Raw genomic sequence first — 23,484 nt, forward strand, 5'->3', positions numbered from 1 at the left:
CTGGATTTTCGATTGACTCCTTTGCGCTTTCAAATGAGTCATGCATATTTAGAGCTTTAAAACAAAGATTATTGGACCTGGAATATCAAAAACTGTTCCCTGCTCAACCATCTATTTGCTCTATTGCTTCAGTAAAACTATCACCCTTTTATGGAAGTAAGGTGTTGGATTAGGATCTAGGATAGGGGCGGCCAACCTATGGTGCTCCAGATGTTCACAGACTACAATTCCCATCAGCCCCTGCAATAACATTGTCCAGTCGGTCATGCCGGCAGGGTGTCAAGGAATAGTAGATCCGATAATTTACATCTGGAGCACCATAGGTTGGCCACCCCTGATCTAGGACATCTGGGTTTGAATCCTCCTATCAAAGTTCACTGGAATGCATTGTGGCAGTTGCTTGGCCTAACCTACCTCCCAAGGTTGTTGTGAGGATAAAGTAGGGGAAAGCGGGCATTTGAGCCCTTGACAAATGAGAGAGATCAAATCATATTAATAACAGGTTGGTTCTAAGATTGTGTTCCTAGCAGCTGGGAAGGGGAGGAGCAGGAAAACACACTTGCTCAGAAGAAAGGAGTTAAAATAAGGGACAGAGAAAAGGATTTGCAGCATATTCTCCTTCTGCGTGAGTCTGATTTCTATGCCCTCTGGCTTTGCCAGCCTCTCAGCAGGGGGGGCCTTTGGACAGCTGGGTTCTGCGGAGGTGAGAGGCAGGCAGTTTGCAGCCAGACTCCAATTCTCCTGAGGGTTTGCAGAGCCAAGCACTCCCTGGGGACTGAGAATCTCAGCCTGCACCCCTGTAATTAGCTACTGCAGGGACTCAGGTGGTGAGGCTTGGATAAACAGCAGTCAGTATCAGGCATTCCTGGGAGCCCTCCTAATTTTTTTCCCCATACTACCACAACAAAGGCTTGGAAACCAGCCAATAGATTTCCCAAACCTTTATTTCATTCCTGCTGTGCAAGATTTCCACAAGACATAGAATCAGTCTCCTTGCCTCTCCCAAATGTCCCCTAGGGGCCGAATTTAACAGAACAAAGTACAGGCAAAGCTGCTGAGGATGCAAAAAAAGTTGTAAATGGCAGCAGGAGCACACAAAATATCCAGAAATAAGAAATAAAGTTCACACAGTGCCATTTGTTAGGGACAACTCAAGCAACACAAAACATTGTGCAAGCTTTTCAGCTCATGAGAACTGGCTGGATGCAACAAAAATTAAAAATAAAGGGGGAGGGAAGCCAATTTTCTGGTCAAGACCTTAGGGCCCTGTCTCATCAGCCTTTATTGGAAAGGCAGCATCAAAATATTCTTAAGTAAATAGAACAGTATTTTAAAAACCAAAAAACCTTAGGCAGCAAAGGCCAAATATGCTGGCAATCATGATTGGCTTTATCCGATGAGGCTGGGTGCACCCACCAACATAACTATCCCCAGCGGAGAGCACAGTGTGGGGAGTGCATGGCAGGATTGAGGCCTTGATACATCATATCCCAACCCACCTCTCATCAGCTGCTGAGTCTGCTTATCGATAGGAAGACAGGATATAAGTATGTTAATAAATTAATCTATCCATTATGTTTATATCCTTTGTACAACAAGCTCAGGGCAGCATCCGTGGTTCTCCATTTTTATCCTGCATTAACTTCATGGCTGAGTGAAGATTTGTACACAGATCTCTCTGGGCCCAGCCTGACACTCTAACATCACACAGAATTTTTTTTAGTAAATAAATCTTCTTTCCCCAAGTTGAAGGAAATAAACCCTTCTTAGTGACCATTCTCTGTGTCCTATGGACACCATGCAACCCCTTAATTTGTTTGTGTGGCCAGCAACCATACTAGAGAAGAATTTTCCCAAGTTCCCGTTGGTAACTGGCGACAACCCAACATTTTGGCAGAAGAACATTCCCAGGACTGCTTGTGGTTACCTCAAGTGTGGTTTGAACAATCTTCTCCACAGATGAGAAATATGCTTCCCACAGGAACTGGGTTTGTTGCTGGAAGGCTAAGATCTTGTCGCTGGGGAGGCATCGGACAGTGGATGGGATCTAGAAGAATATGGAAGAGCAAACAGAGAGTCTTGTGACTGATGAAGCCAACTAGGCATTTTGACTCTAAAATGAAGGGCAAGGGGTCCTCACAAGCAATGAACTGAGTTGAGATTAAGACAATGTATATAAACTGAACTTATATTATCCTTATCCTGAACATTTGAACAAGTAGGTGGTATAATATTTTTGGAAATGTACCTTTTGCACAATCGGTTTTCTCTGGCCAATTGTTAGGGCAATGAGATCAATTTACACTGTCACTTGGGAATACCTGCACAGACTTCTGGAGCTAACAAACACCATAGCTTTATCGAACAAAACAGTGTGCTCTTTCCTAGCTTCCAGTGCCTTCCAGATCTCACTTCCTGACCATGAGAGATCCTACAGACATAAGCAGCTAAAATATACTTCTCCAGAGACAATGTTATGACCAGGACATGACGGCTAATACTTCTTCTAACCAGACATCATAATTACATCTTCTTGGATGCAATGAGCTCTCCATGGTTTCAGGAAGAAATCCTTCACATCACTTACGGCCTAATCCTTAGAGATGCTGCAGATTGAATATGGAACCTCCTTCTCCATACAAAGCAGATGCTTCTCCACTGATCCATATCTTCCCCCCCCCCCGCCCCAATTATTTAGTCTCTTTCTGCTGTTCAACAAAAAGATCAACGAGCTACACAGGGGATGGAAGCTTCACTTTCTTGCTCCTCTGGGTTTCCAGGATTTCATCAGACATTGCCTACATCCTTTCAAGAATATCTTTGCAACTATAAAGACACTTGTTTAATTAAAAGAAAGAAAGAAATTCACAGGAAGCTGCATTCTGCACTCAGTAAAATAAGCAGTGGGTTTTTTGAATTTGTGCAGAATCGTGGCACAAACACAGCCCTACTATCAAAATTGTTCATATTTTACCTCTCAGCCAGATCATTGCATATGTGTCATATCTGCACGCTGGCATTCAAAGAATCCCAACTTTTAAAAAATCTAAAACTATAAAACCTAGTTTACAAAATTAAATATATGTACAGATGTATGTACTTTCATCACTGGAGATGCTTTGGAAGTGCAATGACCACAGATGTGCAGTGTTCATTACACGGTCAAGGAGAAACCAGTTCTGCCGTGATGTAGCAGAAGATGGGGGTGTTGCAGCATTGATTTGGCAGCACCTTTAACAAGACCATCTTTGCCCTTTCCCAGAGCAATTTTTCTGTTTACAAATAATGGATTCTTTCGTGTTTTTTAAACTAAGCCAAGGAATTCATTTTCACTCAAATGATTGTCCATTATTTTGGGACGGTGTTCCTGCTGCTGAATTCCTATAATTTCCACTTGAATACAAAGGAATCTCAAACCACATAAGTATGTAGGTAGCCAGAACTTTGGAAGCAAAGGCTGAATGCCTGAAGCCCAGTGTGTACAAAACTGAGTGGGCAACTGCCAGGAGCTTATAAAGCTGATTGACAATAGCCAGGAGCTAATAAAGCAGATAAAATCTGCCTCATTGCTTGTATCATGTCCCCTGGTTCTAGTATTTTGCTACCCAAAAAGGAAATCTGAAGTCCTAATATAGTTAATCCTTCATTGATCAATAATTTGTTTCTGAATTTCCAATTTCCTAGAATTATTAATTTTGTTGCCACTATTAAATTAATCACCAGATCTTCTTTTTCTGTTTCAAACCAGATCCTGAACTACCCTCACAGGAATAATAAAGGGGAAAATGGAATATCATGACATGGGGTAATTACTACAGCTCCTTTTTAAAAAATCTCATGTAATAGAATCATATTTTCTTAAGCAAGTTCCTAGTTTGCAGATGGGACTAGAGAAGTTACACTACATCATGGGCTAGTTAAACTGAAATAACTGGGAAATTGCTTCATCTTGGCATGTTCGGCATGTCTTGGGCATCACATGCCAAAGTATTAATTAAACAAAGATTATGGGACATTTCCCTCCAAACTGACAGAACACAGAACCACCCCACTCTTGTACTGGAGAATAGTAATAAAAATTTTGTCCCACCAAGTTATGTATATACTCTGGAATACCCTGAGCATCACAGAGCATTTACCTTTGCATGGTTCAATGCCTGTCTCTCAGCTTTCTTGGAAGGAAGATATGCCTGCTTTTCTTATGACCTTCATCTATGCCAGTAGGGAGTGATAGAAACCATTGAACATGTGCTTCTATATTTTAGTTTCTATCAAGAAATTCAAACTCAATACATCTCTGCCATTTTGTCTAAATACCCAGGCAGAACAAATCACCCTTACATCTCCTTACCAATAGTTCCAACGAAACTACCTTCAAGGTACCAAGATACTGTGCTATGGGATGCTCAATAAGGCAGAAAATTGTGGCTGAGTATTTGATTTTATGTTTTAAATATTGTGCATTACCTGTATTGAGTACTGTTTAATATGATCATCAATACGTCACCTTGCAGATCTTGGATTGTAATAAAGATTAATATATGACTAAAATAACTGCTCCTATGAACGCAGCTCAGAGGACTGGGGATGCTTGCTTGCACAAGGTTTCCCTGCAGCCTTTCCAGATGCCACCCACTATCAAAGAAGGCTTCATCCCAGGGCTGTGATGAGATCACGATGATGCCGTCTATACAGTAATCCTACAGTTCTCTCCGTGAATAGGCCAACTCTCTCCGATCATGTAATGCCATCTTGTACAAGGCCAGCTACACCCTGGCCTGCCCTCATCACACAGCATGGGCACTGTTACCTGCAGAAGGAGCCTCTCGTCCCCGACAATGGCTGATTTACTCCAGTCGATCACCTCCGAGAATGGCAGCTCCCAGCCATTGCTGAGCAGCACGGGGATGCAGGCTGCCTGGATCAATGAGAGATTGGGCAGCGGGAGGGGGGTGAGAGAAAGAAAGAGATGATGATGAAGCCGCAGGAAAGAAAAATGCATCAGAGGTTGCAGCCTTGGGATTTAGAGATCCAGTTGAAAGGGAGAGGTTTGGCTGGGCAATGGCTTGGCAACACCTGAGGATACTTTGCACCCCTTCCAGAGTTTCCAGTGCTCTTATGGCTGCTTTCATTATGCATGTGAAATTCATGAATGGATCACCAAGCAGCACCTTTGGTTTGGCCTAACAAAACTCCCACCCTTCAAGTACCTGCAGTGCTTCCAGGAACCGGAAGGATCCCAAACGTCTCCCTCGGGGAATGATGCAGAACGTGGAGTTGTGCAGGAGTTCCTGGTAGTCAAACCTGGGAACAAAAGATACAAGCCTCATAGCAAAAAGTGTAACGCCCGGCCCTAGTCAATTGCTCCAGCCCTTTTCTTGACCCATGAACACAAGGCTCTGCCTTAACAGGCTTTTGGGGCTCCCTGGAATTGATGGAACCTGATTGCCATCTGGTTCAATTCTGCTGGGATTTCATGGGAAGCTGGATGAGAAGATCAGTCATGGCGGATGAGACTGACCAGACAACTTCTTGCCAACAGCTACGGATCTTCACTTGCAAGGTCGAGTGGGTGCAGAGTGGGAGGCACAATCTACGTCACAGCACCAAATGCCAACAAAGCTCAAAGAAAAGCTGACACTGGTAGAGCGAAGCAGGATGGCTGCCCAGTGTCTATGGTGACTGCTTCTTGACAGTGACTGTGGTAAACTTTTCCTGATCTGCTGCTCCTGTACTGAGTTTATCAACCTAACCACCCCTCAACAGTAGCCTGGTAGCATGTCTGCATCCCAAACCGGGGCTCTGTTGCTTGGTCACACTGCAATGTGATAAAACAGGAGTGCTACTGACGCCTGTCCTGCTACCAACTAAATCAGGGGTCTGCAACCCACGGTTCCGGAACCGTATGCGGCTCTTTCAGCCTTATATTGCGGCTCCGTGTGGCCTGGAGGTCAGAGGGTAGCGTGGGCGTGTCCCTCCAGCCCTCCAGAGCAGAACTGGAAGAAAAGGTGAGTGGAGGGGCCAAACTGGAGCTGCCTCTCCGGCTCGGTAGATCTTCAGGGCCGTGGAAAACGGGTCCAAATGGCTCTTTGGGTGGTAAAGGTTGCCGACCTCTGCACTAAATGTTTTTAGAAAGTTTGTGGGGCCAGGTAGGACCTTTGCTCATTAGGTCTTCTGATTGGCTGTTGAAGATCCGATTGACTGTGCAGATTGGAAAAAATATTGCTTTGGCAGAAGCTGCCACCACAGTTCAAAGATAATCACTGTGGGAGCGGAGGTATATCGTGTGTAAGCGAGAAAATACTTTGAAATACTCTGTTAATTTAAAAGGCATCCTGTTCTGCATCTGTTCTCTTCTGCATGAAATGTCGAAGAGTCACTATTAGTTATGCACAGCCTTGCTTTGTGGATGGCTTCATTTCCTGCAGCAGCTATTTTGTGGTTGCACCCACCACCCTGTGACAGAATCCCAAAAGTGCCAGTAGCCTCAAAAAGATTCTTGATGAAGTGATAGACAGAAAAGACCTTTAGGCATTTCAGCTGCCAGGTGAAGCAGAGCTAAACGCTGTGCTGCTTCATCAGCAACCCGGGCATCACAGCATCGTGTTCAAGGGTGCAAAGAAGTCAGGAAGTAAAACAGAGCTTTCTATTACAGCTTTATTTATCTCATGGGAAACTCCCCATCAAAAAAGTGTGTACACAGGGACCACTGGGAGATTCAGCTTGGAATGACAAAACTAGAGGATCAAGCTGTATTTCTTAGATCAAAGACAATAAAAATGCTGGACGATCCAGCAATGACAACTCCCTCCAAAATGTGCAGAAGATGGGGTCAGTGTTGCTCCCAGATGTTTTATAGGTCATGTCATAAGTAGGGCTGAGTGTCGCCTGCACCAAAAATAAAACCAATATTGTTCACCAGATAAGGCTTGCGGGTCAAAGGCAGCAGACGCTTTGCTGAAGCTAAGCAAGGGGTGGGACCTTTAAGTCATGAGGATGTCAAAGCCTCCCTATTGGCCTGACTCACTCACCCATGGCTTACACAGAAGGAAGGCAAATCTGCACCCTGCTCCCTCCCAAGAACAGAAAGAAAAGCCTGCTGGACCAGACCTGTGGGCCATCTAGTTCAGCAGAGGCCAACCAGTGGTCCTGGAGGGCCAACAGAAAGGGCATAGAGGCCAAGGCCTCCCCCTAATGTTGTCTCCTTGAGCTGGCTGACTGCCTCTGGATATGGAGGGTCCCTTCAGTCTCCATGACTAGTAGCCACTGATGGACTCTCTTCCTTGCATCTGTCTGATCCCTTTTCAAAATCACCAGTGTGTACAGTCATTGCTTTGTCTAATGACAGTTCAATTACTCATTGAGCAAAAAAGTATTTCTTTTTGGGAGTCATTAATTTACTGTCCAACAAATTTAATTAGATGACAGGGACGCTTATTCCAGGATATGCCTCTGCCTGCCTGCCTTCTTCATGGCATCTCCTCCCTTTCCTGTGACTTCTGAGGTCTTAAACAGAGCAGTTTAGGGGGTTGCACCCAGGCTCTGCTGCCTCTACTGCTGTCTTGCTCTGATTGGCAGGCTACTGACTAAGCAATGAAGGTATCCTCACTGCAGAACAGATGGTGGGAAACCCTCAGGGATGCCAACCTCCAGGTGGGCCCTACAGTTCTTCTGGAATTTCAACTGATGGCCAAAGACTACACAAATCAGTTCCCCTGGAGGAGATAGCAAAACCTATAAGAATTTCCCAAGCCAGAGTTGACAGCCTTACCCATGTTGAAGTTTTTTCCCCCTAACTTCATACCCTGATTATGGTTGCCAACTTCCAGATTAGCGCTGATGATATCACTGAATTACAACTGATCAATTATGCTGGAGAAAATAGCTGTTGTGTAAGGTGGCATTATATGGCATTATATCCCACTAAGGTCACTGCCAGATCTCCAGGAATTTACCAACTTGTGGTCCTAAATCTATGGAGGATTCCAATAAAAGATCCTGGGGGTTTTTCCATTCTTGTGCGGAATCATGAGATGTACACAACTATGGCCCTAAGAGACGCACACCTGGGGCTTTGGGAATAGGTGGAAAGTACACAACGTATACAGGATTACATACCGAGTTCAGATCCTGTACAGGTAAAACCTACAGGATTGTTTGTACCAACACACCCACAAGCTGTAGCACACAATGCAACCCAGTTTCAAAAAACCCACAAACAAATAGGCAAAAGTATTTCCTTTCTGTCCCACCCCCCATGAGAACAAAGGGTTTCACTGGGGAATACAGAGTCAGCACGTTTTACTGCATTTTTTAAAAAGAAAAAAAACCCTCACAAAAGGTGCACCGAACAAAACGCCACATTAGATGTGCTGGCTCAGGTTGAAATTAAGTGCGAGATCACCAGGTTTTATTTCCACCCCAGAGTCTGATTTATTATTGCATGCCGCACACAGCAACATCAAACAAAAACAATCTTTGCATTAAAAGCACACTGCATCAAAAACATCCAAAGGAGTCCGGCTACCTACTACAGAATAATACCGGCAGCAATTCCGGTTAAAATTCCAGACCCAGTAATGCAGAAGGACCCCTCCCTCCCCCCTGAACCTGAATATTGATCTAACAAAACTTCTATACTGCTATGCAGCCAAAGCTTTAAGATGGTTCACAAGCCCTTTCCAAAGACTTTATGATAGCACATACCAGGAACCTAGCAACTGAGTGTAGATCCTCTCGATATACAAGGTTGCCATGTTGTGTGAACAGAAATAAGGTACATATTTACCATGCTCTGGTATGCACAAACTGACACTGGGCTTTCCAGAGTGAGTCCATGGATACCCAGGCCATACATGATTGTGCAAATATGCACATCGCCCCTTTCACAAAACATAGCAAACACATGCTCCCTGCACCCAATATGCAAAACTGGGGAGCTCCCAGGGCACACAATCTAAGAAGGGCTACAACAAAACATGTAATGAAATCTCTATAAAGCATGTAATAAAATCTCCATAAAAATAAGAAGCAGCCACATAGGGAAAAAAGCAGCATAAACATTCTGGCTCTCTTTATTTAACCTGGCTAAAAGATTTTACCAACTAGGGTCAAATGCTTAGGGAACAGCACTCTCTTACCTGTCCTAGGCTTCGGTTGCTCTCTGTTCCACCAAAGGCAGAGAAGCCTGGAACCAGGGACTCCTTTAGGAGATAGCCATTCTGCATTTAATTTACTTACTTCACTTTTACCCTATCTGTTTCCCCATGCAGACTCACAATGGTTTACTCCACTTCTCCATTTTATCCTTACAACATTCCTCTGAAGAATGTTAGACTGAGAAGATACGAAAGGCCCAAGGTCACCCAGTAAACTTCCATGGCAAAGTGGACATTTGGACCTGGTTTTCCGAGATGCTAGGTCAACACTCTCACTTCTGGGCACTGCACTTTAAAAGACATCAACAAATTGGAAAGGGCACAGTGCAGACTGACAAAGATGGTCCTGAAAATAAAGACCTTATCCTGTTTACATGTGTAGCAGCATAGATCCTCTGACTTGCAGGCCCTATTCCATCTTTGCAATCCAAGGCATCTGGGCACCAGAGGCCATGCAAGGTTTCCACATGCACGTACCACCACTTGGCTTTACCAGCCCTTGGAGGGGCTTTGCTTTTCCTCTTTTGGTTCAATTCAATTGAGATGACCATGGTTTCCTTACCTGTGTTCTCATCCGAAGGCCCCACCTCATGCCTCTGTCTCCCTCTACCTAGGTTCTGTTGCCCACCACTGGGGAATAGCAGCTTCCCTACTGACTACCCCTCCCCTTCTCCTGGTGCTCATTTTAAAACAGTATGTCTGAACAGTGGAGGTCTATACGATGGAGGTCAATTAGGCGGAGGTCTATATAGAGCAGTGGTGGCAAACCTATGGCACGTGTGCCAGAGGTGGCACTCAGAGCCCTCTCTGTGGGCACGCGCACACAGAGTTCGTCATATAGGGGGAGCAGAAAATCACACACACCCCACACACACATCTAGACTGGCCTTGCTTCTGAGTAAACCCTCCGAGGGTTGTGATTCACCCATTCAAAGCATTGCACGGTTGCTTCACCAAGCTTATCCTGAGTAACGTGTGCCTTGGAGCAAACTGTTTTTTCTAAACTAAAACCTCAGTATTCAGGTTAAATTGCCATGTTGGCACCTTGCGATAAATAAGTGGGTTTGGGGTCACAATTTGGGCACTCGGTCTCGAAAAGGTTCGCTAACACTGATATAGAGGATATCCACCACTATCACAACATTTATAAAAACATTTATTAAAGAGAAAATGCCCACAGGTATACTCTCAGCACAGCAACAGACTGAGCAGGGGATGCAAAATAAAATCTCCAGATTACAGACTTTGTTCTCCTGGAGGAAATGGCAGTTTAGGAGGATGGAATCTATGGCCCCTTCCGCATGGAGGCGGAAGGGGTTGGGTCGGCGTAAACCATGCCGACCCCACGACGCTGGGACTGTCCGCATGGATGGTCCCAGAACTGGCTGGGACGACGGCGCCACGGAGCGCCGTCGCCCAGCCGACCTGGCTTGTCCCTGGCCCTCCGGCACGTCGCTGAGGCCTGGAGACACGCCCCCCCTGGCCCTGCGCGCCTGCTTGAGTGTCGCAGGGCAGGGGGCATGTCCTCAGGCCTCGGCGACACGCCAGAGGACCGGGGACCAGGTAAGTGAAGGTTGGGAGGGGGAGGGCGCCTTGGAGCCGCTGCCAATCACACGGCAGCAGCTCCAAGGTGGCATTTTCCAACAACCTCGCTCCCCGAGCGAGGTTGGGAAATGCCAGCTACGCGCCGGTCAGGCGACGCAAGGGCGGCGCGGCGGCGCAGCTGCTGCACCCCCTGTGCAAATGGGTCCCTGGGGACAGCGTTTTTGCCGTCCCCAGGGCGCCATAAAACGCCCGTGCGGAAAGGGCCTATGGAATTAAATCCCTGCCAAAATCATTCTGCAATTCTTCCATCCCTCACTCTATACACACCCTGGCTGATGTTTTTCTAAGGTAGGCTCTTAGCTTAATTAAGCTGTTCCCATTACCTCAGAGCAGTGGTGGGATTCAGAAGGTTCGCACCACTTCGGCAGAACCGGTTGTTAAAATGGTGCTTGTAAACCACCAGTTGTTAAATTATTTGAATCCCACCACTGCCTTAGAGTCTTTGTTCATAGTGGCAATCGCCTGCATGACAATGGCCAACTTTAGCAGCAGCTGGGGAAAAGACCTCCTTCCTCCTAGAAGGAATCATCAACAAAGATGTTCTCCTCTCTTTGACAAGGAGCGATTATCTCTGCTTGCCCACCCCTTGGGTTGGGCAGGGCAGGTTAAAGAAGCTTTTTCTGAAGTCTCCCCGGAACACTTCTCTATGATTTTCAACTTCCAAAACTCCGTTCCCCGCTAGATGTCACCTTCCTTGAAAGAGGGGGGCAGGGCTTGATCATCCCACTGTCTCCCACTAGCATTTCTAAAAGGTGGCTGAGATGAGGTTGGCAAGCAGTTGAATTGACCCGCCCCCCTTCTGTCAAGAAGAAAGAAAAAAGTTTTTAAAAAGTGAACATGAAGGTCTTGCTTAGTCCAAATCTCCCAAGAATGCATTTCTTCACATGTCTGTCGCAGATCCTGTCTCCCCTTCCTGTCAGACATCTGCATGGAGTTCCATGTTGACACTGAATTCCCAGGAATGTGGAAATCAGATCCAGATCAAGACTACAGTGCCTGAGGAGAGGAAACATAGGCCTTCTCCCCGTGAATTGATTTCCCGATCTGAAATGGCCCCAAGGAACTACTATTTATCCCACTGAGCAAACTTAGGTGTATTCATGGGCTCCTTTCTGCATTCAGACAGGTCTGAATTGGGTCCCTTACTTACATCCTGCTTGCATGAATTTAACAAAGAGCCCACTCATGGTTCTGCAAGCCACTCACAGAGGGAGCTGTTATGTGCTGAATGTAGCATAGCTCAAGAGAGAGAAAGAGGAGAGGTTTCCTCACAAACCTGTTAACTTGTTTTTCCCTCACAGCACACACTGTAACTGGGAAAATTTCCATATTCATAGTATATGTTTATTTTCCTCATCCTCCAAGGTATACCTTTCTCTCCCTTCTCTCATTTATTCTCACAACACTCCTATGAAGTTAACCTACCTCAATGACAAAGGACTCGCCCAAAGACAGCCAATAGGTGGTGTCTGGAAATCTCCCAAAATTACAACTGATGTGTGGCCAACTCCAGGTTGGGAAATTCCGGGAGATTTGAGGAGGAAACTCAGCGGGGATGTGATGCCACAAAGTACACCTCTGAAGCTGCCATTTTCCCCCAAGGGAACTGACCTTCATGGTCTAAAGATCAATTGTAATTCCAGTAGAATTCTAGACCCCATCTGCAGGTTAGCAATCCAAGGGTGCTTCTTTTGTGCCTGTTCAATAACATCTGATTGCTGCAATCATATCTATAGGGGCAACAACATGGTTATTTTATACTTCAAAGTCAACCAACCCTGCATTTAAATGTCATGGAACAGTGTGGGAAGGAAGGATTTTAGAAAACCAATCCTCATGCCCCCGAAGTAATGTACAAACTGGCCTAAGATAGAGTAGAGAAATGTGGGGGGAGGGGTATATTAGATGGGATGGGTCTTTTGAAAGGGCTGTCAGCTAGAGTTGCCATCTTCCAGGTGGGGTCTGGTGTTCTGGAATTACACATGATCTCCAGATTACAGACTTTGTTCTCCTGCAGGAAATGGCAGTTTAGGAGGATGGAATCTATGGAATTAAATCCCTGCCAAAATCCTTTCCCTCCCCAAATTTCAACCTCCTCAGTCACTCGTCCCAAACCTCCAGTGATTTGTGGAGCCAGAGTTAACAACCCTGGGAACTGAGAGGAGGCCTCTAGGTTATGATGAATCTCGCATCCCCAAAATACTTGCGCCAACCCCTCAGCAAGTCTCTGTCTGCCCGTCTTCTGTAATCAAAAATTCTCTTTTTACACACAGAAAGACACAATCACACATCTCCCTTCCTTGGAGGGGTCACCTCTTCCAAGCTATAACTGATGCTTGAATGATGTCCCTTGGGGAACTATCTCCTACCAAGTAGGGCCTATTGAAGAAACATCCAAAGTCATTAAGGAACATTAGAATGCTTTTGTCACAGTCCAGGGTTCCATTCCCTTTAGGCCAAACCCATTCTCACTGATGATGAGGCAGCAATCTCACAACAATCCATTACAGGAGTCTTAACTGCAGGCAGTATGACACCACGTTCTTCTTTGTGCAATAGCCCCTCCTCGTCCTTTAAAAAAAAAAACCTCTCCAGTGTGAGAGCTGTTAAAGTACAGGAGGAAAACAATTATCCCACCAGGAACTAATGCTCCCAAGCATAAGTCAGCAGCCAGGGTATGAAATGGTGGGCATGAAGCGGGTGCACACAGCTGCTTGGCATGCTATAGTTCAAAGTCCCACAGTAGCAACAAAGATTGCCGGGTTCATCCTGGCTACCAGCAAGAGCTGAGAGGAAAGGGTTGCCAGATCAGGTTGAGAAACCGTGGATTTTGGGGATGGAGCCCAGGGAGGACAGGGACCTCTGTGAGGCACAATGCCATACAGACCACCCTCCAAAGCATCCATTTTCTCCAGGTGAACTGATCTCTGTAGTCTGGAGATTATTTGTCATTCTGGGGGATATCTAAGTCTCACCTGGAGGCTGGCATCCCTAGTGGCAACCCTGTGTGTTTCATAACACACCAGTTTGTCTGTACCATCAGTCCTGGATGATACAGGGATGCCAAGAGGCAACTTTAGATATTCAAGTTCAGTCTTGGGCTGGTTCTGCTTGCAAACACACCTTGGCTAAATTCAAACAGGGCCACAGTTGGTATTCCAATTTTTTCCGTCCTTGAGGTATTGATGCTGGCTCACACAAGCTGCTGAGGCCTGCTTCAGCCCTCTCGCCCTAATCGTTCATCAGCCCTTTAGACCAGAAAAGCAAAGGAGGCAAGATCTGATGTATGACGGTTTCAATACCTTCCCTATGACACAAATGGCTCTGCCAGGCAAGTTCACAGTCCCTATGGTTCTGACCCTGTTTTGATTTTTTGAAGCCTTCAACCTGGCCACAAGCCTTCCCCACTCCCCTTATTTTGAGAAGTCTGTCCTCTGAGCATCAGCTCCAAAGGATGAAAGAGACCTCTGTGCAGGCTCCTCCGTGAGAGGTACATTCACTGCTCCATGCATGAAACCACAGCGGAAAATCCAATATTTACACTCATCTTGGACGCACCATCTTGTGTTTCAACCTTTTGCTCCACCAATGAGCAGCAAAATGGGACTGAGAGAACAAAGGAGTCAGTGTGGGCACAGATCAGCGTGGAATGGTACTTTTGGCATCTGGGAAAGAGGTTAGTTTCCCCTCTTGCACAAAACATCACAGTGTCAGACTGAAAGGACTATGCAGTTACCCAGCTACAGTCTAAAGAAAAGACTGGACTCTAAAAATCTACCAGGCTGCAATCTCATGATATAATGCATATCCCACTTGTTTGCAGTAAAGTCTCAGGTTTTGCTTTTGAAGAGAACTTGCTGGCATTTAGTGGAGACCTAGTTCTGACAACCACCTTATTCTGACTAGAGTTGCCAACCTCCACATGGGGACTGGCAAGCTCCAAGGATTACAACTGATCCTCAGGTGACAGAGATCGGTTTCCCTGGAGAAACGGGCAGTGTTGAAGGATAGATTATATGACATTATATCTCAGTTCCCTCCCCCGCCTCTGCTCTCAAACCTCCGCACGTTTTCCAGCTCAAAGCTGGCAACCCTAATTCTGTCATAGCTTCTTGTTAAGAACAGATGAAAATATAAAAAGTGGCTTGATGGGACACAGAACTGTGTCATGTCTAGTCAAGTATCCAGTTTCATATACTGTCCACCAGTTGTTTTGGAGAGCTAATACACAGGGCATATGGGTCAAGTCCTCCTCCAATGTTTCATCTTAGCACTGGTATTGGTGACTGACTGCACCTGAGTATGGATGCTTCTTTAAGTCACCATGGGGAGGGGGGGCAATAGGGCACATCTCCACCACTGGCGCACTAGGCCTAGTCATTCCTGAACTCCAGATACTGTATCAGCAAAAGAAAAATATTTTTAAAATCAACCATGGCAAAAGTGTAGGTGATCCCCTCCAACTAAGACTGAGGGATCCTGCACTCAAATCCCCACTGACGAAGCTCTGTGAGTAACCCAGATTCTCTCTCTCTTTCTGTACGGCTCAGCCATTTATTTATTTTTTTGGCCACCAGGTCATATCTGACTTATGGTGAATCCTGAGGTGATTTTCAAGGCAAGAGACATTCAGAGGTGGTTTGCTATTGCTTGCCTCCATCATAACCCTGGTATTCCTTGGAGGTCTCCCAAATACTAGCTAGGACCAAGGCTGAGAGTGTGTGACTGGTCCAAGGTCACCCAGCAACTTTCCATGGCATGAGTGGGGATTTGAACCTGTGTTTCCCAGATCCTAGTCCAGTTATGGTGATCCTTTTGGGCTCAGCATGTCAAAAATTTGGAAAATGGCTAACTTGACTCTGCTGGTTGTCACCCCCCTCCCAACCACCCCCCCAAAAGATAAACAATTATTTACATATTAATTTATTTTTAAAATATAGTCCAATCATGTGTGGTGCTAGTATTATATAAAGAAACGCCAAACAACTACAAAAATGGCTCAAACAGGGAGAATAGTTGTCAAGTGCTGGTGAACGCTGGTGTGTCAACTAAAATGTCACAGCGTGTCACCTTTGATGTGTGTGTCATAGGTTCTCCATTATCATCCTAGTCTGACTCCTCAAACACTACATAAGAACATAAGAACTAGCCTGCTGGATCAAACCAGAGTCCATCTAGTCCATCACTCTGCTACTCGCAGTGGCCCACCAGGTGCCTTGGGGAGCTCTACACCATCTTGGTTCTCATGTCTCAACTTAACCTACTTCAAACAAAATCACTGTCAGAATAAAATGGGGGAGCAAATAATCAGTTATTCCAGCCTGAGTTTCTTGGGAGAAAAGCAGGTTAAAAATGTCACAGGCACAGAAACGTTATGCTCAGTTGTAACATGCACACTTGTCTTTAAATTTCTCAGCACTGCTGCAATAGTCAATTCTGATCAAAGATGGCAACAGGGGTATGCTGGCCAAGAAAAGAGCCGCCTGTACTATAAATAACACAGTTCCTCAGATCCTGGTGCATTGGCATGGTGGAATGCCTTTTCCCCCAAAACACAGAGCATGATGCAAATCCACATATGTCTTTGCTGCAAGTGAGGAAATCACTCATTTTCTCTCACAAACAGCAAACAAAGCTGAAAGGGTTTCTGCAAGACCCAGAGCTCATGGAGAACAATTTTTCCCTTGCTGATATGTAAAATCTCTGGCCTAATTCAGGGCCTCATCCAACTTTGGGTAAAGGTGCTGCTGAAAATAGTAGGCAAATCAGCTCCCTTTCCAGATCTTTGCTGCTAAAAAAGAAAAGAGGACCTGAAAGGGACCTGCATTCTTTCCCACTCGTCGCTAGTCCCAAGGAGACTCCCATCAGGATGTAGGCAGCTGTTTGTTTGCGAAGCCCTAAAATGCAAACACAAAACTCCAACAGTGGAAGGTACCGAACCTCGATTTGCGCAGCACAAGGCCAAGGAAAAAGGTTTTACTCAGCAGTGGAGCAAATAAAGCAGAAAGTCACAGGGTGTGTACTGCGACACCCCACTGTGCTTTGGGGAATCATGTAATACAAGACTCAAGTGCCCACCCACAGAGGGGGATAAACTTTCTGATACTGCTATATGAAAATGGGGGTAAGCTTGCCCTGTTCTTTTGTGTAGGACCTTAGCTGTGTATGCACAGCCTTAAGTGTATGCACAGCCTCAGCTGTCCTTTGCAGTCTTTAATGCCAACCTCAGCATTTGTTGTTAAATATTAATAATAATCGTATGCCAGTGTGGTACAGTGGTTAAGAGTGGCAGGACTCTGAACTGAAAAACCAGTTCAATTTCCCACTCCTCTACATGAAGCCTGCTGGGTGACCTTGGGCCAGTCACATTTCTCTCAGAACTCTCCCAGCCAATGCAGAGGCAGTTGATGGCAAACCACCTCTGAATGTCTCTTGCCTTGAAACCCCTACGGCAGGGGTCTGCAACCCGCGGCTCCAGAGCCGCATGTGGCTCTTTCAGCCTTATACTACAGCTCCAAGTGGCCTGGAGGTCGGAGGGTAGCGTGGGTGTGTCCCTCCAGCCCTCCAGAGCAGCGCTGGAAGGAAAGGTGAGTGGAGGGTCCAAACCGGAGGCAGCTCCGTGCATCAGGGAGCCACTTTTCACATCCCCTCCACTCATCTCTCCTTCCCGCGCTGCTCTGGAGAACTGGAGGGACACGCCCACGCTGCCCTCCGACCCCTGGAGGTCGGAGCGCAGCGTGGGCAAGTACCTCCAGAGCAGCCATCATCCTTCTTCTGCCCCATGGAGCAGGCAGGCAGAGGGGGTTTCCCTGCCTGGCACCACTGCCTCCCGCAGCGCGAGAGGTGGTGGCACCGGGCAGGCAACAGACGCCATCCCCCCTCTGCTCCACAGAACAGGCAGGCAGAGGGGGTTTCCCTGCCCAGCGCCGCTGCCTCCCACAGCGCGAGAGGTGGCTGCACCGAGCAGGCTGTGGCCGCCATACTCCTCTGCCCCACAGAGCAGTCAGCTGCCTGCTCTGTCAGGCAAAGGGGGTTTCCCTACCAGGCGCCTCCGCCTCCCAGCATTGGAAGGAAAAGTGAGTGGAGGGGCTGAACCAGAGGCGGCTATTTGCAGCTCTTCGGGGCCGTGGAAAACGGGTCCAAATGGCTCTTTGGGTGGTAAAGGTTGCCGACCCCTGCCCTACGGGGTCACCCTGAGGTGTCAGTGACTTGACAGTATTTTAAACAGACACCTGGCAGTTGCAACCAACTCCTGGTGACCCCAGGAGCACAGGTTTCCAAGGTAAGAGATAAGTTTTAAGTGGATATAGTTTGCCATTGCCATCCCCTGCATAGCAACTCTGAACTTCCTTGATGGTCTACCATCTAAGAACTAATTGTGGCCAACCTACTTAGCTTCCAAGCTCTGTTGAGATTGGGCTACTCACTGCTGCATTTATAAAGATTACCCAGCAAGCTTCCAGGGTAGAGGTGAGATTCAAACCCAGAACCTAATCCTATACTCTGCTATACCACACTGTCCTTTTTTGCGTGTTTTATGGCTTCAGTTAGAATTCAGACAATAAAGTGTACTTTAGATGTCAAAAGTTCGTGGGAGACAATGGAAAAGATTCATGGATTTGCCTTTCTCTGAGAGGTTTGGATCTGGAAATGGGAATATTGGCTTATGTCCTGCACTGGCAGAAGACATTCATAGTATTTCCAGTTGTGGCTATCCAAAATCAACAACCCACAAGAGGTTAGAGCGAATTACAGTGAATCACTGGGCCTTGCCTACTCCAAAAATCTGTTCCCGAAAAAGATATCCCCATACTTAGTTATGTCTTTCTGTTATTTAAATGGGGTTGTGGGCATTGCACAGGCAACCACATCTGTGCTGAGCAAGTGTGCAACTCTGAACTCTGGAGCGGAATTTAGTATTCTTCAAATTTCAGTTTTCAACAAAACAAGCCTCTCTAGGCTGTACTGGGGCAGACAAGACTGGACCCAAGGCACAAACAATGAGAGCAAGAGCTTTGAGGAGGGATTTTAAAAGAGAGGGAAGTGGTTTGATAAACAGGGGGTGCAACACTCTATGTACAGAAAATTGGCATGTTGGATAAGAGAAAGTATAGTGTTATAGTACTAGACTATAGTCTAGTTTAAATAGTCACTTAGGACTTTTCTCTCTGTGTGTCCTTGCAAATTTAATGGCTAGGAGTGCTTTATCAAAGAAAAAAAACTGCAGGGAGAAAAGTGGAAAATTTTAGCCCAGGAGTCCCCAATCTTTTTGAGCCTGCAGACACATTTGGAATTCTGACACAGCATCAGTGCCTTAGAATGGCATCCAGGGCAAAATGGCAGCCGCCCACCCACCCCCCCATGCACCCCCAAAACATGTCTCACTTATCTTTTTAAAGCTAAAAGAGCAGCCTGCTCCAGCCCTTGGAGGCTGCTGCGGGTCGTAGCAGTGGCCTGAGGCGGCTTGAGGGGAAGGATGGAAGTGATTCTCCCCCCACACCTACGCCGGGGGTGTTTGTATCCTCTCCCCCGTGCCTCCGCCTATGCACAGTATGGTGGGCTCAGCAACAAAATGGCTGCCACAGGAAGTGGAGCCAGCCACAAAATTATTGCCACAGATTACCTTCAATCACACAATGAATATTCTTGTTCAATGGCGGCGGCTGCTGTCAAAGCAACTTTAAAAAAAATCTGCACAGGCAATTAAATTTCCAAAAGCTTTACCACACCCCACCTTCTTCCTAAAAAAACCTCAGCAGGCACCAGAAAAGGTGTTGTACCATGTACTCATGGATGCCACATTGTGGATCCCTGCTTTCGTCCTTTCCTCCTCTAACATTTCCCCAATGGAAAATGTCAACTTGAGCTGCCTTTTCTTCTACTGGGGAAAACTGACAACTACCTGTAACCCTGCTCCCTTGCAGGTAAAAGCAAAGGGTAATTTCTTCAGTGAGAAACAGAGAAGGGAAGGGTGAAATTCCTCTCCCTCCCTATTTCTCTTTCTGCCATTCTCAACCTTGATAAAGCAATCCCAGAGGCTGTATCTCCACAAGAAAGAAAAATAGTTCAAAGTAAACATGGGAAGATCTTGTAATGTCTGACTGAGCTACACCCCTCCCTTGGCTTAGTCACTCTCTCGGTTGAACCCACTTCACAAAGCTGTTGAGATAAAATGGAGGAGAGTAGACTCTTGAGCTCTTTGGAGAATGAGTGGGATCCAAATGCCATGGTATAGGGATCAACTGGGTGGAGGGTACAGAGATGAAGAAAGAGGGAAAGCCAAAAGGGTTTCACAACAGATAAGCTTAAATGACTCAATCAAAAGCAAAGGCTAAGAGAGCTCTAAATCTGAGGACAGCAGTTTGTGCATGCTCTATATATGCATATATGAGCCATCAAGTCACAGCAGACTTCTGCTGACCCCAGCAAGGGTCTTCCAAAACCAGTGAGAAGAAGAGGTGGTTTACCAACGTTGCTGTCCTCTGCTGAGTCTTCCTTGGTGCTCTCCCATTCAAGTACTGACCCTTCCTTCGCTTTAAATGTCCCTTATTTTTATGTCTCGGTCGAATGCTGTTAGGGTGACTTGCAGATGTTCTCATTCTTCAGAGTTCAACTTCTTCTCTGGGGTCTCAAGAGTTGAATCTCTGATTCGGGACCAGATGCAGAAATGCATATCAAGCATGCATGTGAACACTTAAGTGCCAACCATTATGCCATTTTATACACACAGAAACTGCAGAGGTAGCTTTTGAACTATGGTAACCTTTTTAGCAGACAATCATGTTCCAATATACATTTAAGGAAAAGAACAAAGAGTATCTTGGGTTTTAGATCAATGGGGGGAAAAGACTGCTGAATAACAAACACACACTGCATGCAAGTGATAGAACAGAGCTTTTAACAAAGGTGGGCTTGGGTTGAAAACTTTGGTATGGAAAGAAGGGCACATCTTGCTCTTTGTGTAAAATGTTGTCAAGTCACAGTCGACTTATGGCAATCCTATCAGTGAAGTATGAGGGGGGATGAATTAAGAACCCATGGCCCACACACTCACAGTGAAACTTCTTGTATGCAAAGGTCATCACTTTCTGCAGAAAATTCCCTTGATTGTATTTTCTCCCAGTGTCAGCCAGGAACTGAGGAGATCTGGGTTCAAATTTCTACCCAGCCAAGTAGCTTGGTGGCTCTCCCTAAACCAGTACCCTTTCTCATCCTAGCTTACTTCACAGGATTGTTCTGAGGGTGAATCAGGGTGGGGAAACAATATATCCTACTCTGAGCTCTTTGGAAGAAGAAAGAGAGAAAAATGTAATGGGTAATAGAAAGGGAAGCAAACTGGGTTAAAGCCAGCTTGGACAGTGAGGTGGGGGGGAGGGGAGCTCATTCAGCCATTTATTCTGCTGGAAACCTTGTTTCATTTCCATTTATAATTCCATGATGATTCTAGAATCTGGTGGGCATCTTCCTCATCAACGTCATAGATCACATAAGAACACTCCCCACTATGTAGTAAAAATAAATATTATCTACTAATATTCTTTCAGTAGCAGAATAAAGTTGCTCCCTGGATACAAAAGAGTTATTTTTCTGTCCTTAGAGAACATATTTGTTAAAGCTGTCACTTCAGCAAAGGAGAAACTAGGTTGTTTTCAGACTTTTCCTCTTTTCAACTGGTCAAGCCTGACAAAGGTTTCACTGTTAAGCAAAGTTTGTCCAGGAAAGCAGTATGCTGCTATTGCCAGAACATGTTCAGAGGCAGCGCGAAAGAACATGGAGGGGAGCTCAAACCCTTCTGTCTTTTAACATCATGGTCCCAATCCAGATTGTGTTCGTACACACCTTTGAAGCATGGGCCTTCAGAACACTGTCACCCCACCCAATGAAAATATAAAGCATAATTAAGTCCAAATGTTAGAGGTTTACATACTGACTGAAGTTCCAGAGTAACTAGGAGGGTAACAGCAGACAGGGGAGTGTCTATAGAAAACAGCACCTAAGGCAAGCTTTGAAAACCCGTTTCCTGCAGCCTGGCTGGGTCTAGCTTTAAAAGTCTGCATGCACCAGTTTGAAATCAATAAGGACTTCAGAGGCTGAGCCCACACTTCAATGCTGGACTAGCCAGGATGAGCCCAGTGTTCAACTGCATGTTTTGCCTCCAAAGTCCACATGGACTTCGGAGGTAGAGCCCTCAGTTTAAGGCTGTACCAGGCCAGGCCCAATGTAAAACTGTGAGCTCAGCCTAGTCAGATCCAGCTTTATACTGCTAGCTCCACCCCCGAAGCTCTGTCTCCGAAAACAGGTGGGCTTTCGAAGCAGAGCCAGCAGTATAAAGCGGGACTGGCCAGGTCAAGCCTACAGTCTGATGCTGGGCACAGCCTGACCAGGTCCAGCTCTACATTGCAGGCTTCAAACCACAGTTTAAAACTGTACCCTGCCTGGCTGAGCCCAGCATTAAAATATGGGCTCAGAATGGCCGGGTTCAGCTTTATACTGCTGGCTCCACCTCTGAAGTCCACCTCTGAAGTCCACTCCACCTGATTTCAGAGGTGGAGCTGCAGGAGCAGAGCCAGAAGTATAAAGCTGTACAGGCCAAGCCTGCAATTTCATGCTGGGCTCAGTCTGGCCAGATCCAGCTTTAAAAGAAGAGGAAGAGCTGGATTTATATCCCCCCTTTCTCTCCTGTAAGGAGACTCAAAGGGGCTTACAAACGCCTTTCCCTTCCCCCCTCACAACAAACACCCTGAGGGGCAGGTGGGGCTGAGAGAGCTCCAAAGGACTAGCCCAAGGTCACCCAGCTGGCATGTGTTGGAGTGGACAAGCTAATCTAATTCACCAGATAAGCCTCCACAGCTCAAGTGGCAGAGTGGGGAATCAAACCTGGTTCTCCAGATTAGAGTGCACCTGCTCTTAACCACTACACTGGCTCTCTGAGGGACCCACCTCTGAAGTTCACATGGACTTCGAAGACAAAGTCCACAGTTTAAAGCTGGACCCAATTGGGGCAGAGCAGAGTTCTTGTCAGGGAAAAAGCCAGGCAGCCGAGGGTGTCCCCCTTCAACTGGTGCTCATGGCACACGCGCTGGCTGCCCCACCCTAGATACACTTCTGACAGCAGACACATTATTTGCATTGTTTCATTTTGTAGATGACAAGCTAGAGTCAATGTTGATTTACTCCCAAGCAAGTGAGAAGAAGGGACGTGCAGTTTTGAGCAAGAGTAGCTGCTGCTGCATTACTAATGTCAGCTCAAACACTCCTGTAGCTTCACTGTGTCATTAGCATGGTGAGTTATTCATATTTAGAATTATCTGATAATGATGCAAACACCCCTTTTGGCAACGGTGGGCATGAAATCCCTTAACAGCCAAGGAAAACGCAAAGAGGAAGTCTGGGTGAAAATGAATGCCCCGGTTCTCAGCTGCATTGTGGGAAATGAGGCAGAACCCTTCTGTGTCCCCTTCCAGAGCTACATTTAACGAGAGAACTTACATCAGAAAGACATACATTGGCAGGAAGGAGGTGATGTGTGATTGGGTATGGGGAGAGTTTTCAAGGCAAGAGACATTCAGAGGTGATTTGCCAGTGGCTACATCTATGTAGCAACCCTGGACTTCCTTGGTGGTTTCCCATCCAAGCACTAACCAGGCCAACCCTGCTCAACTTTCCAGATCTAATGAGATTTGGCCAACCTGGACCATCCTGATCAGGGCATGGGATTGGG

General features: G+C 46.2%; 1 protein-coding gene across 1 annotated transcript in view; it reads right to left on the bottom strand.

Annotated features, from left to right (window-relative positions):
- The window catches only part of EXTL1 (exostosin like glycosyltransferase 1), a 72,342-nt gene that overhangs the window by 17,284 nt on the left and 31,574 nt on the right, over positions 1-23,484 (bottom strand). The window contains exons 2-4 of the mRNA XM_048500844.1: positions 5,211-5,304; positions 4,811-4,918; positions 1,928-2,047 (exon numbers count right to left, since the gene is read on the bottom strand). Coding sequence (XP_048356801.1) covers positions 1,928-2,047; positions 4,811-4,918; positions 5,211-5,304 — 322 coding nt within the window. The remainder of the gene's footprint in view (positions 1-1,927; positions 2,048-4,810; positions 4,919-5,210; positions 5,305-23,484) is intronic.

Source organism: Sphaerodactylus townsendi, linkage group LG06 (assembly GCF_021028975.2).
Source record: "Sphaerodactylus townsendi isolate TG3544 linkage group LG06, MPM_Stown_v2.3, whole genome shotgun sequence".
In the NCBI taxonomy this organism is placed as follows: domain Eukaryota; kingdom Metazoa; phylum Chordata; class Lepidosauria; order Squamata; family Sphaerodactylidae; genus Sphaerodactylus; species Sphaerodactylus townsendi.